The 14,179-nt window shown below is 36.9% G+C and overlaps 1 protein-coding gene across 1 annotated transcript in view; it reads right to left on the bottom strand.

Moving 5' to 3' along the window:
• The window catches only part of LOC150092934 (lachesin-like), a 349,114-nt gene that overhangs the window by 32,607 nt on the left and 302,328 nt on the right, over positions 1–14,179 (bottom strand). The window contains exons 4-5 of the mRNA XM_090413285.1: positions 10,304–10,462; positions 8,120–8,248 (exon numbers count right to left, since the gene is read on the bottom strand). Coding sequence (XP_090269411.1) covers positions 8,120–8,248; positions 10,304–10,462 — 288 coding nt within the window. The remainder of the gene's footprint in view (positions 1–8,119; positions 8,249–10,303; positions 10,463–14,179) is intronic.

The following is a 14,179-nucleotide window of genomic DNA, read 5'->3' as shown; positions in this document are numbered from 1 at the left end:
TCGTTTATCTTCATAAAAAGAACCTTAAAAATAAAATATTTCACTATATTGTAACAATGAAACAAAATACAATATGCTGTATATATTTATTCATTGTTCAGCATGGCTTGTTGCTTAGCAACCATCTCATGCTGTCTTAACAACAATTAACTGAAAAGTACAATTGAATATTATCGAGCATGCGCACATGTTTTCAGTGATTGAACTCATCTTATGCTATCTAATAATGTTGCAGATTTCATATGAATTACAAAAACAGAAATGCAATGGAATACCGTTATTTGGCTACAATTAAACTGCTTCGAATGAGACATAAATCTGTTATAATAAACAATGTTTACTCAGGAGGTAAAACATTGTATCGTAAAATAATAACTATTTAATACACAGAAATCCACGAAACAAAACTCTTGCTACTAGGAATGAATCTTTTATTGTGCGCTCAATAAAATCCTTGATGGATTTGTTTGCGAGGTCAGGGCGACCGTTCAAATACAAGCATGCGATTCGCTAGCTTTTACTAGGACACGATACGGCGGTAAATGATTGTGTGTGAACGTGGAAATTGTAGCAATGATGTAACTAAACGAAGATAAGAAGGAAGCATCCCCTGATCAAGCTCCGAAAATGGTAGAAAGAGAGGAAACCCGTTTATAAAGACCGACATACAAAAGATGATATTTCCGGAATCATAGTGCATATTCGTTTTAACTACCGAATGGTGTGGAGAGTAAGTAGAATTACTGCCATCTTGTGGCCAAATAGCGAATACTCCATAAAGTGGAACTGTTAAGAGATAAAAATGGTACTCTGTGTAGATATCAGTACTATTGATGATAGCAGTCGAAGGAGGAAATAGCAAACGACGTTAAATTCTAGATAGCTGACTGTAGAATGTCTTAAGCAATAGATAGATCACAATTTCCTCTTCTCTTTTGAGCGAACTTTGAAAGGATACTAAGGTCATGACAAAGTAGGTGCAACTATCAAAAGATAGGAATCAAACAGTGCAACATCCCCATCTTTTCCACTTTAGATCACCATTGCAGTAAGAGGTAGAGACATCATAATGTGAAGGGAATCTTTGTCTTTTTAAAAATAATTTTCTGAAAACTTACTAGTGAACTAATTCTCGTAGTGCCAAGTGCAAATATCTATTTGTTTCAACGAGTTTTTTTTTTTTTTTGCTTTAATATCATCTTCGTATTACCCTTAACGCAATCAATAGATGAATGCAATTTTTTTCCGTAAAGAATCCAGAAAATCCAATTTTATTTGCAACAATGTTGATTTAGTTTGTTGCCTATAACATCCGATCAGACCTGTGTACATTTAACCCATTGTTTAGTGTGTTGTGATATTCAACAATCACCTCGTGCTTTCTTAAAAACAATTAATTGAAAAGTGCATTGTCGAGCATGCGTTTTGTGACTGAGTTAAACCTCAGTATAAATAGGCTGCATCTATGTCCAGAATTGTTTTCTCTCCACATAAATATAATAGAGAAAAATAAACTTTTTGTTGAGTAAGCTCTGCTATTATAATGATATCAAACTCGTCAAGGTAGCTAACATACACAACCAAATTCAGCTATTTCGATTTAATAGAAATGCAGAAAATCTCTCTATATAGTTCATTGAACCATTAGCAATTGCATACATAAAAAAATAAAAGGACAAACTAATGCGAGAAATGCGAAGTGCATTTGTAAATGATAAACAACTTGAAAGTAGATGGTTTGAACGGGGGGAAATGAGAGCGCATTGTTAGACCCCGCAGGCCTAAGCAAAACTCGAAAGGATAGGATGTGAGTGGCCACAGAGGCTATTGCCATCAGCATGCGACGGTATTTTGATTGGATGTATTATGTTTGCACACCGTCTTCTTCTTTCGAACTTGTATAATGGTGACGAAGAGCTGCTTGTGACAGAGAACCGACCAGGCTTAAAGAATTGCTGCTTGAATATATTTTTTCGAAGCTGAGAGAGAGAGAGAGAGAGAATTCATTCTATATGCGGACGTGACGTGTGTTCCAGAGAGAGAGAGAGAGAGAGAGAGAGAAAGAAGGATTTACAACAATAGGCAGGTGATTAGCGACAAGAACTCCCAATCACAAATAGCGTATTACCTGCTAATCATAGTTCCACTTATCCGTTGCAGTAAGAGGAAAAGAATTTCCGAAATGTAATGGAGGCTGCAATCGCACACGCTCACCCCTTGTGCACGAGCTAATAAATCATTTCGGAGAGTGCCAGATGTGGTCACTGTGTAAGGAAAAGATAAGAAAACATGAAATGCGAAAGGTCTTCATCTATAAAATATGAGGCCTGCTTTATGGCCCATATTTTTGCTGCCGAGATGGATTTTTTAATACTGATAAGGGGAAGCGGTTGCTTTAATATTCGACCGAACAAGACTTTGTTAAACACCTTATGTAATAAATATTTCAGTTAACTTTCGTAATTTTCTCGTGGATTGGGTGTATTTCTATTTATCTATTGGTTTCGAATTATAGTTTTTTGAGTTTGTTTAGTTTGTGAAGTTTACGCCAATGATCATTTTTATAGTTTTTTTTTGTCTTGTCTTGTCTTTAGTAACATGGGTTTTCTTTTATTTGTCTGTATAATTGTTTCTAGAAAGACAAAATGACGTAGGTTACAATAGCAGCCGGATGTAATTTTTGCTTAATCAATTAAAATAACTCTAATCATATTTTTTTATTAAAAGATTCTGTAAAGAAATAGACAAGAAAATAAAAATAAAACTGATTTTGGTTCTAATGCTGTACGTGAACATGCCAAATTATGCAGATTTCAATAAACGCACAGATTGTTTTCATCCCACATTTTTATTTCTTTCTTTCTTTGTTTTTGAAAATTTCAATAATCGCAAAAAAATGCAGATTTCAACAGCAACAAAAAACAACAAAAATGCAGATTCCAACGATTCAAAAAATGCCAAGTTCAACAACCGCAAAAAACAACAAAAATGCAGATTTCAACAACGGCAAAAAAAACAACAAAAATGCAGATTTCGACAACAGCAAAAAAACAACAAAAATGCAGATTTCAACAATACAATCACAGATAATGCTGAGTTCAACAATCGTAAATAATGCAGATTTCAACAACCGCAAAAAAACAACCAAAATGTAGATTTCAACATCAAAATACAACAAAAATGCAGATTTCAACATAAAAAAATAACAAAAATGTAGATTTCAACAATCGCAAAAAAATTACAAAAATGCAGATTTCAACAATACAATCACAAATAATGCTGAGTTCAACAATAGTAAATAATGCAGATTTCAACAACCGCAAAAAAACAACCAAAATGTAGATTTCAACATCAAAATACAACAAAAATACAGATTTCAACAATCGCACAATTTACTCAAAACGCTGTGGAGATTTTTTCATTGTAATCTAACGCAGTAGGAATGTATTATTGTCAAACATGTTACTCTTTTGGTTTCAACAATGAAAAGTTGAATGGCAAAAACGTATTGGAAATCGCTAGCAAAAATCAATTTTGGGTAAAGAAAATCGATAATTAAAATCACAGTTGCATCTGAAAGATGGGAAAACCATGACAGCTTTTTACTATCAAATCGTTATTTCTGCAAACGGCCCACGAAAATACGAATTTGATATTTTTGCATCGGATAAAAATTTCCTTTCTCCATTACATCTTGTCTGTTGGTTATTGAAAATAGCTTTCCAGCTGACAGTGACGGACTTATGCATTCCACCAAAATACAAAGTAAACACTTTTTTAATCAAGTACTGTATAAACAGACAACCTGTTTAAAGATACATGTATATATATTCGACGACTACATATATCCATAATTTTACCGTATCTAGAGATATTTCTTATACATCGTTCGAACAGTTGTTTATATTAATTCATGCATTGTAGGTTTTAGAAATACGTATACCAATGCGAATAGAACTAAATAATATATCATCAAATAATAACAGTATTGTAGAGTTTTTACATTTATTTTGGGAGGTTTTAAAAGAATGTGAAGACATCGATCCTTTTGTATGAAGCAGAAACCAGTATTTGTCATTTTTATCTTATTTTTTTAATTATTTTTTATTTTTTTAGAATTTTCCTTTTATATAAAGTTTTCTTTTTCTTTCTTTCTTTTTTTTTAAAAAAGAAAAAAGTGTACGGACGCCTTTAATAATGATAATAAAGATAATTTTTAAACATACATATATACACGCCCTCGCGCGTCTGGAGGTCTTGCATGTGCAAAACAAGACTGCAAATAAAACGAGGTATGAGAATATCCGGGACGCAATTACTCTACCAACGGGATTTTTCTGCATTTCTGAATAGGAAGGATATAGCGTGCATCTTCCACTCTACGATACATGGGATGTATTGGCGTATAATACTGTAGACCTAGTAAAAAATAAAACAAACTTTGTAAAAATGTGATATTAGAGTATATAGGGAATTAGGGAATACACGGGGAGTTTTATAGATGCAATCTTCCGAACACTCCGTCGTCTAGCGACAAACCTCAAGCACGGGTTTATTCTTGGATACATTCATGCATAACACGTGATAATCCACAAAAAAAAAAAGAAAAAAGAAAAAAAAAGGAAGTTTGATGTACCTGGGAAAGATTAATGAAAGCATTGGAAATTTCTACCTGGTAGAGATTCCCATCACACACGCTCGCGCGCGCGGGGGATATTTCTTCTGGAAAGCTACTAGCATGAGCTACCTGAGCACTTCAAACCTATCAAGCATTCATTTTTACATAAACACTTGCATTCGAAAAAGCAACAAGTGTTATTGGGATAAACTTCTTGCATATCGTCAAATATATCTCGAGTGTTATTTACAAAGCGGTATATTCTACCATCGTTGGGACAGAGACAGAAATAATTTTATGCAAATCATACAGGCATAACGTAAATCACTGCAGCATACATAGTACACTGCAGATAATTAAGGCTAACAATGTTGGCCAAAAGGCCAACGACACTGGCCATTGAAGCTAGCCAGGGCCAGTGACTGGCCATATTATTGGAGTGAGGTCAGTGATAATTTAAGAGCAGAGAGGTCCGTTATAGCAAAGTAATGTAATTACTGTCAGTATGTTCATATGTACAAATGATTATTCGCCATATTACAATGTCAGTTATGATCAGTGACATTAGCTCTAATTATTTGCAACGAGGCCAGGTAAAGGGAATGATACCGATTTCAATTAGCTCTTATCCTTATAAGGACTGGCTTAAAGGGGGAAGCAAGAATGCTTTTCATCTTCCCCGTTATCTGTAGAAGACAGTGTAGGGATAAGGTGTTATTGAGCTGTTAAAGCTCTGATCATGGCAGGAGGGTAACAGCAATGGCCGAGCCTCAGTTAGAACTTCATTGGCTACAGCTTTGCCATCCATTACCCTGATTAGTAAGTAAAGGGTAAAATCTCAAAAAATCGGACGATCTCTAGGCCACTCCATAGTGGGCGAAAGACCGTCCATGTCTCAGCTTTGGTTCCACTCATTGACGGCCGCCCCGTCCAAGCACCCCGTTTAAGCAGAACCGCTCAGCGTTGGTTCCACTCAGTGTCGGCCGCCCCATCCTAGTACCCCGATGGGCTCCCCGACTCCTGAGCAGAACCGCTCTTCCACTCATTGACGGCCGCCCCGTCCAAGCACCCCGTTTAAGCAGAACCGCTCAGCGTTGGTTCCACTCAGTGTCGGCCGCCCCATCCTAGCACCCCGATGGGCTCCCCGACTCCTGAGCAGAACCGCTCAAATTCCGAGGAAAATAATTCACCGACAAGAACCCCTCAGCGGGCCCTGCCGGAGAACACCTTCCCCGGAGACTCAAAGTGCTCCCTTAAGGCAAAAACCTTAAGAGAGCGAACTCAAAAACTCTCGAATCTCATCACCCAAGGTGGTAACAGCAACAGCCGAACGTCAGTTAAACTTCACTGGTACAGCATTGCCATCCATTACCCTGATTAGTAAGTAAAGGGTAAAATCTCAAAAAATCGGACGATCTCTAGGCCACTCCATAGTGGGCGAAAGACCGTCCATGTCTCAGCTTTGGTTCCACTCATTGACGGCCGCCCCGTCCAAGCACCCCGTTTAAGCAGAACCGCTCAGCGTTGGTTCCACTCAGTGTCGGCCGCCCCATCCTAGCACCCCGATGGGCTCCCCGACTCCTGAGCAGAACCGCTCAAATTCCGAGGAAAATAATTCACCGACAAGAACCCCTCAGCGGGCCCTGCCGGAGAACACCTTCCCCGGAGACTCAAAGTGCTCCCTTAAGGCAAAAACCTTAAGAGAGCGAACTCAAAAACTCTCGAATCTCATCACCCAAGGTGGTAACAGCAACAGCCGAACGTCAGTTAAACTTCACTGGTACAGCATTGCCATCCATTACCCTCCAAGAGTATTGGATTGAATGAACCAATCGCCACATAATTAACTCTAATAAGGGATTGTGGCTAATGTATTTATCTTAAGTGAGACCAATTATGGTGTCACTCATAACTGGGTGTAAAATTTCTTTTTCACTTTCTATTTTCTGTTTAGATTTAATTTTGGCCAACTCATTAAGTGTTCCAATTTATTTAATAACACTTTAAAATGAAATTTCTAATACCGTCGGAAAATATTTTTTTCTTTCGTTGACGAACTGCCTAGTGTATAGTTTATTATAGATTCAGAGCATCGCTTTATTTTTTCTTTTACATTCCGTCTTTGCTCTGATTGTGTGGAAATCTTACGATAGACTACCACACAATTTTATACCCCTCCCCCCTGTTTACCTCATTTCTGTGGACCCTGGAGAAGCGTGCCATTGCGACGCCCAAAGGCACAACAATATTAGTAGAGAAGCGACAGTTCTTTCACGGAAGATGCAATAAAATGCTCGGTGATGGGGAGGAAAGGTCAGGAAATGTACGCTGGGGGGATGCGAATAAAGGAGTTCACATTCTATAGCTCAGTCTATACTATTTACATCTCTGGCCTTTGATAGGCAGTAGTCGGAAGTAAGTCGTACGAAGTACGGCATACACTTAGATGTTTAATTAGTTCCAAAATGAAACGAATGATGAAGTGCAAAGTTCCCGGATGCTAACGTTATTAGATTTTTTTTTCTTTTTCAGTAATACGGATGCAATGATTGAATCATGGACGTCTATAAGAGGATGGAAGAGGGGGGAGGGTTGAGTCGGGGATTGCGCAAACGAAGTGCGGAGCTGACGATAAAACAGTGCTAACTGGGTGCAGGTGCTAAACGGAGCTGTGTTCGAAAGTGTTCTTATTACTTGGAGAGACCGGTCGTTCTAACAAATAAAATGGACTTCACGTTAGGCCGCGAATTTATGAGTTCTCCTGGGGGGGCTGAGGGAATGCTAAGTTTTCTAACAAGTGATGGTCGTATCACTGCAGGCTAAAGCAATTTAATGCGCCGATGAAATGAAAGGAGAAGGAGGAGAGAACGAAGACAGGAGTTTGTTAGAATAAGAGAGAGTGGAGAGCGTTGAAAGGAGTGGGGGGGGGGGGAACGTCCCTCACTTTGAAAGTCTGCAAAATGTAGTCGCTTTATGAGAGTGGAAGGTACAAATTAGAGAAAATTATTTTCCGGGTGGATATTGACCGCCAGCAATAAAACTTGAAAGAGATAAATAAACTTGTGAATAGATTGAACAGGAAAAAGGGAATAAAGAAAATCGTCGGTTCCCAGTTGCGTTTTTAAGAATTTATTTTGTTTAAGTGTTCCACTTGTCTGATCTTCGTTTGCCTTAGAATTGGAGATAATCAAATCGAGTGAGATTTACGACAGGAGGGATGGCGATGAATGGGACGTAAATAAAATAAAATAAAATGCGCACAAAATTAAAGCATGAAGTCCTAACAATATAAAGTCTTGAACGGTAAAAAAAGGGGCAGAATCTTAGTCCACCCTCCATTTTTCTCTACTGATTTTTATTTACGAAAGTGGGATTTGGATTAAGACGTTTTTGTTAACGAAACTTCAATCTCTCCGGTTATACCAATTTTTAACCTTTTGCAACTTACTCAACTGACATAAAGAAACTACGATGGCAGTTAGAGAATCTCTTTGTACTTACAGTTAACATTGAGCATTATCCGTTTACTGACGGATGGTTGAACGCCATTAGAGGCAATACAAAGATAAGCTCCCATATGAAGGCGGCTGACTTTTGAAATGTTGAAGAATTCTCCTTGTATACCAGTAGCTGATATGGAAAAAATAAAAATATAAAAATATATAATTATAATATAGTCAAAGAAAATAAATGCATATATAATTTAATTTTAGAAAATTTATATGAAAATAAATTATTTAACAATTTTTATTATTATTTCAGATTTTCATTCAAACACCTAATTCTTTTAAGAATGACTTTGCTATAATATAAATAATAAAATCAAAACTAAGATCTCCAATATCCCCAATAGCGGTGCATAATCTCCATGCCCATTCAGAGCAAATTGCTCATAAATTTTATGCTCACCGTAACCACAACAGATAGCGGGGAATATGAAAAGCATCTTGCCCCTAAAGACATAATTGTCAAAAGTAAAGTAAACATTTTTTACTTTATTTTACGTTTCTAACTCTTTATTTCTGTTATCAGAAATAACGAATTTGTATTTTTACCTTTGCAATAATCTCTGATAGAAAACACAACCTATGAATAATATCTTAAATAATTAAATAAATGTACATTCAGAGTTAGTAAATCAAACGTTTTTATTTTTTCAACCTTACCGTAATTAATTCAACGCCACTAGTACTATTTCTTCAACCATTTGTATATGAGACACATATTTTTACTAAGAAAACTTCCTCTTGCAAAGCGTTCAAATTTATTCACCCTGTTTTCCTCTTTTTTGTATGATTTATTCGCTGAAAAAATTCTCCAGTTAAGATTGCTGGAATATCACAGATTATTCTTGCAGTGTTGTTGCATAGGACCACGTAAGTTAAGTCTGGCTTGTAACAACCCAGAATAATACATAACGGTTAATGCTTCCTTATAACAAGACACACGAGGGGTTTATGGGAATATATTTCGCTAAGGTAAAAACTTAATATTTATGAACAACGAATGGGAATGTAGATTGGATAGCAAGAAAACAGAAAAAAAGTTATCTCTAGAGTTTAAGAATAGGAATATTCTTCTTCGGATGCTATTATCCAAAGATAGGTTAAAGAATGCAGCTCGGTATTCTTTTTATAACTCGCATCATTGCGTCAGTGAATTGGCTTTTATATTTCAAATAATTTCCTTGTTTCTCGGAATGAAAATAAAAAGAATATCTTGAAGATATTTAAGGTTTTTTACATACCAAAAAGTTAACTTTCTTTCTTGCAGTGAGTAGATTTAGATTCTTTGGAGATCCGGAGATGGAGAGAGAGCTATTACGGCAATCTCAAGTTCAATTGTTTTGAAAGTTTTCTGAATGCTTAAAAAAAGATGTTCGGGTAAAGATTAACGGTCGCAACTGATGTTTTTGTATTGCATTGTCCGCATTCATTTTTATCTGTAGTTTTGAATGAAATGCTCGATGGATTAAATGTGGCTCTTTCTAGCGGCGTAAAAATGTTTTAATGTCTTCCATTATATTTTCATGTAATGTATATTTTTAATGATATTCTTGCATTTACTGTAAAGATGTTAACTACCGAAAATTACGACTTCATTTATAAGTGAAAAAAAAATGGTAGCTATGAATAAATGTCGTATATTAATTGAAAGAATTTTCAGAATTTTTTTAAAAAATTATTTCTGTTGTTATTGACGAGACTTTGTTGAATAAATTATCGGATAACTAGAAATAATATCACATTAATTTCATTCAGCAAATAATAATAATAAATAAATAAATGGCTTGAATTCATTGTCCACTAGAGGTACTGTTTCAAGATCTTTTCCCGGCCATTTACGAGTTAATGGATCTCTGGCAGAGCGAGCATCCTCGAAATTCGGATTTTTATCTTCGCATCTGAAATCATTGACTGCAAAGCTATGCGAGTGCCGTACTCTTGTTCTGATGTTTAATAAATCGCTGGCAACAATAGGCTCAATATCGTTGTTAGCTGGAAGACCGACTCCCCACCGATTTTCCAAAGTCATTTACGTCTAAAAAGCTACTGCTATGCATATATTGCTAAACATTAAATAGTATCAATCACTACATGATTCTGTATTTGTTATCGGTTGCCAAGCAGATAAGCAAAAATATTATATTAACGAAGCAAGTGATTTTTACGATGCATTACTTACCTATTTTCATCCCGGGAGGAATGTCTTTTTTCTGTTCTTCTTTTCTCCATTTAATTTTTGGTGCTGGAGAACCAGAAGCTCGACATCTTAAGCTGACATCACCTCCTTCTCTGATCTCTGTGTCTGAGCTGGTGAATTCTTCGTCTATCTTTGGAGGAACTTGAGAAACAGACAAAAGAAAGCTAATTACGTAATTAGGCCAAAACGTGATATCTTTATCTTCTTTTCTATGCTCAGAACTAAGTGACTAATAGCAATACAAGTGTAGAGTGAGCAGTGGCGAATAAATCTTTAAAAAAATTCAGTATATACACACAAAGAAAGTGCTATTTATTCTAGAACCATGCGCAACCTGACTTGAACGAATGCACTTTCTGGAGAAAACTCTCATGTGCATACAGTAGGACGGGCCATATCTGACGTCACGAGATGCTATTTCAGTCACTTAAACGCTACTCGTATCCGAAAGGGAATACTCCAAAAACTTCTGCCGGTGCATTCCTATGGGGAAACTCCCTTACTACGTGATTGTAGGTAGAACACCAAAATCTAGTAAGAATGATTGGTAGACAACGATGTTGCTCGACTAACTTTAATGCATTTCGCATGCCTTGTATTTCTGGGGGGGGAAATGTGTGTGTGTGTGTGTGTGTGTGTGTGTGTGTGTGTAGAAATAGCAGTTCAGAAAGTCACCAGGGTTCAAAAGCATTAAGAAATGAGAGAGAGATTGAATAAAAATAAAAGAAGTAAGATGAGTGAAAATGAAGGATAAATAAAGATAGATCGGGACAGTAGAAACCAGTGGTGGCTCGTACATAAGCACTGCGACACTGCAGCACCCCTAGGAAAAAAATGAAAAAATTAAATTTCGTTTGTGTTTATAAATAATAACAATGCTTACAACATTATATAAATGTTGTATAATTCCCACACTGCGATCTAACGCAGTGTGGGAATTATCACATTCGGCCAATTGCAGCTAGACTCGCCGATATTCGTTTGCGCTTGTGATTGCACGTTACAAGCGATTCCGACACTGCTCATTTGGGCAATGTCGCGTACAGATAAGTTGTATGCTTGGGCGCGTTATTTCTGTGAGATACGAAACTTTTATTATTGGTGTTTGTTCGTGGTGAGGGTGAAATATTTTTAATAAAGCAATTTTTTAATATGTAAATTTATTTATTAATAAATTGGTTACTGATTAGGAAAAAAAAAAAAATTTATATATTTTTTATTTTGTATACGCAGCACCCCCACTTAAAATTTTCACCGGCCGCCACTGGTAGAAACAATGAGAATATGAAGGACAATACAGAAAAATATCGATGAAAAAGAGATAGACTTGAAACAAATGGGAGGATAGAAACAAAACATTATGGAAATAGAAAGAAAGATGAAGCGATCGATAGAGAAAACGATGAGAAAAAGAAAATATGGGAAAACTATTGGAGAAGATAAAAAGGAAAAGAAAGAGGAAATATCTCTTCAAAACCACTTTACTCGTAACGTGACAGTTTTAAGTGACGACACAAAATAAACGAATGGAAATCCAAAAGGTGTGTGGGCGCGTGAGAGTTGCACAGAAACACTTGCGAGCCTGATTTCGTTATTTATTAAAATGAATAGTTAGCAAGAGAATGAAATCACTTTGGCAAATAAAAAAAAAATAATAACCAGTGTCTGCAGTGCGTGGGTGACTCGATAGAATCTTCCGACAGCTACTGTAAATAAGCATAGACAGAAGAGGAAAGCGAAAGAGAGACAGATGCCCTCGAGTGAAATCACTTCTTATGGTAAAGTCTCCACTGCTGCACACGCTACGCCAATTCTGTGCTGCGCATGGAAACGCTAAGCAAACAGACGCTCTGATTAAAAGCGAGTGATGCAAGCAAACATTCCGTACATTATGAGATTTCTAAACCTCCCTCTTCTTTCTCTCCTACGTCCCGATCCGACATAACTCCATCTCGTAATTTTGACCTCAGGCTATATACGAATTCAACTTCGTTTCGTGGATCTTTTTTTTTTTTTTTTTTTTTTTTTTTTTTTTTTTTTTTGTCTCGAGTCGTCACGTGACAGACGAAGATATCTTCTCGGAATGGTAGAAGTAATAACAAGAAATACATCGCTGAGCACGTGCGTTATTTCAATATCCTATTTTGCATTCTTTTTTTTTTTTTTTCCTTCGTCGGTTTTAATTCATTTGCTACTGACAGGACACTTTTTACCAAATTAATTATTCCGTATCTTCTCTCTGCGTTTGTAATCTTCTTATTTCATGACTTCTGTGACCTGTTTACAAGAATTAAGAGACAGTAGTGAAGCGATTTACAGAAAATGTCGCCCGAGCTGTGTTGTTACGGCGAATGACTCACTTATCAGTTTCCATGCCGACGATTCTACTAAATTGGTTAAAAGTTTCAGTAGCTCGACACTGCTTAAGTACGCGCGCGCACACACACAGACTACTGAGAAAACGTAAACAGTCTAAAAAACTAACGAGATGAAACTAGTAGCAAGTTTCATTCCGGGTGCTACAAGTGACAAGGATTACAGGTGTTAACTTCTAGTGACAAGCAAATGTCTATCCAGACTGAACTTAATCTGAAGCTGCAGTCTCGGAGATGAGGTCAGTCCGAAGACGACCTATCGTCATTTACTGTTGCAATAGCTGGTTCTGTTATTCATTGTGTTCTTGCTAGTGATGGATTAGAAACGCTTTTGTGGACGTATTCCTACACGAAGAAATCTATTGAAATAGGGACGAGAAACCTCAGAAGTTGAGGAGTTGATCCCTGATCGTCTACACCCTCTGTCCAAAAAGAAACCGAACTCTTGATAGAAAATAAAACTCAGGCCAATTGTAATTATTCGAATCATTTATTTCAATCAACATACTCTCCCTCAGCTTCGATACAGCATTTGGCGCAGTCAATTAATTCGTTAAATGAGTTTTTTTATATCGGTTTTTGGGATACTGTCGAGGGTCGTGGTTACTGCCGCTTGAACGTTTTCAATGGTGTCGTATCGCTTTCCTTTCATCGGCAAATGAAGTCGGGGGAAGAGAAAGAAGTCACGGGGTGCTAAATCAGGTGAATACGGCGAGTGATCCCACACACAAACTTGGTTTTTGCTCAAAAACTGTCTCACCGATGAGATGGTGCATTATCGTGCAAACGTGACCAGCTGCCTGCATCACGATATTCAGGTCAAAATGTTGTGCACAGTTGATTTTGGAATCTCCAATTCATCTTCAATCAATCTCACGGACAATTTCGTTTTTTTTTTTTTTTTTTTGATGAAATCACGCACTTTCTGGATGTTAATTTCTCTCAGTCCAGTTTTGAGAAGGCCCAAATTTTCGTCGTCCTCAAGCGTCTTACGACCACTTTTAAATCGCTTAAACCACTCGTGAAGTTGAGTAACAGATAAGGATTCATCACCGTATGTTTTTTGAAGCATTTGATGCGTTTCTGTAAAATTTTACCAAGTTTAACACAAAAGTCAATCGCAGCTCTCTGTTTGGAACTCATTTTCCGACCGTTCGTCAAAACACACTGTCACTCTTGGCACTATAACTCGGCTGCTAATGAAGAAAATGTCATAAGCAGTTGACACAACACTAAGGAAGGTTACCGCTTTCGACAACAAAAAGATACAACAGGTGGCGCCACTAGTTTCTTCTATTTTCGAAAAGTTCGGTTTCGTTTTGGACAGAGGGTGTGCATACGGATACAAAAGCGTAAGAATATCAACGGAGACCTGAACCACCAGATAGGTAACAACTGACTCCTACATACCTATTAGAGAGCATTTCAGGATTACGGCAAACTGCACTTCACTTCTGATTGCTATTGATCACTAGACTCTACC

Source organism: Typopeltis vanoorti, chromosome 24 (genome assembly GCF_054136105.1).
Source record: "Typopeltis vanoorti isolate ZY-2024b chromosome 24, IOZ_Tvanoo_1.0, whole genome shotgun sequence".
Classification (NCBI taxonomy): domain Eukaryota; kingdom Metazoa; phylum Arthropoda; class Arachnida; order Uropygi; family Thelyphonidae; genus Typopeltis; species Typopeltis vanoorti.
Note: the sequence above shows the minus strand (reverse complement) of the source record. Positions and strands in the feature narration are given on the sequence as shown.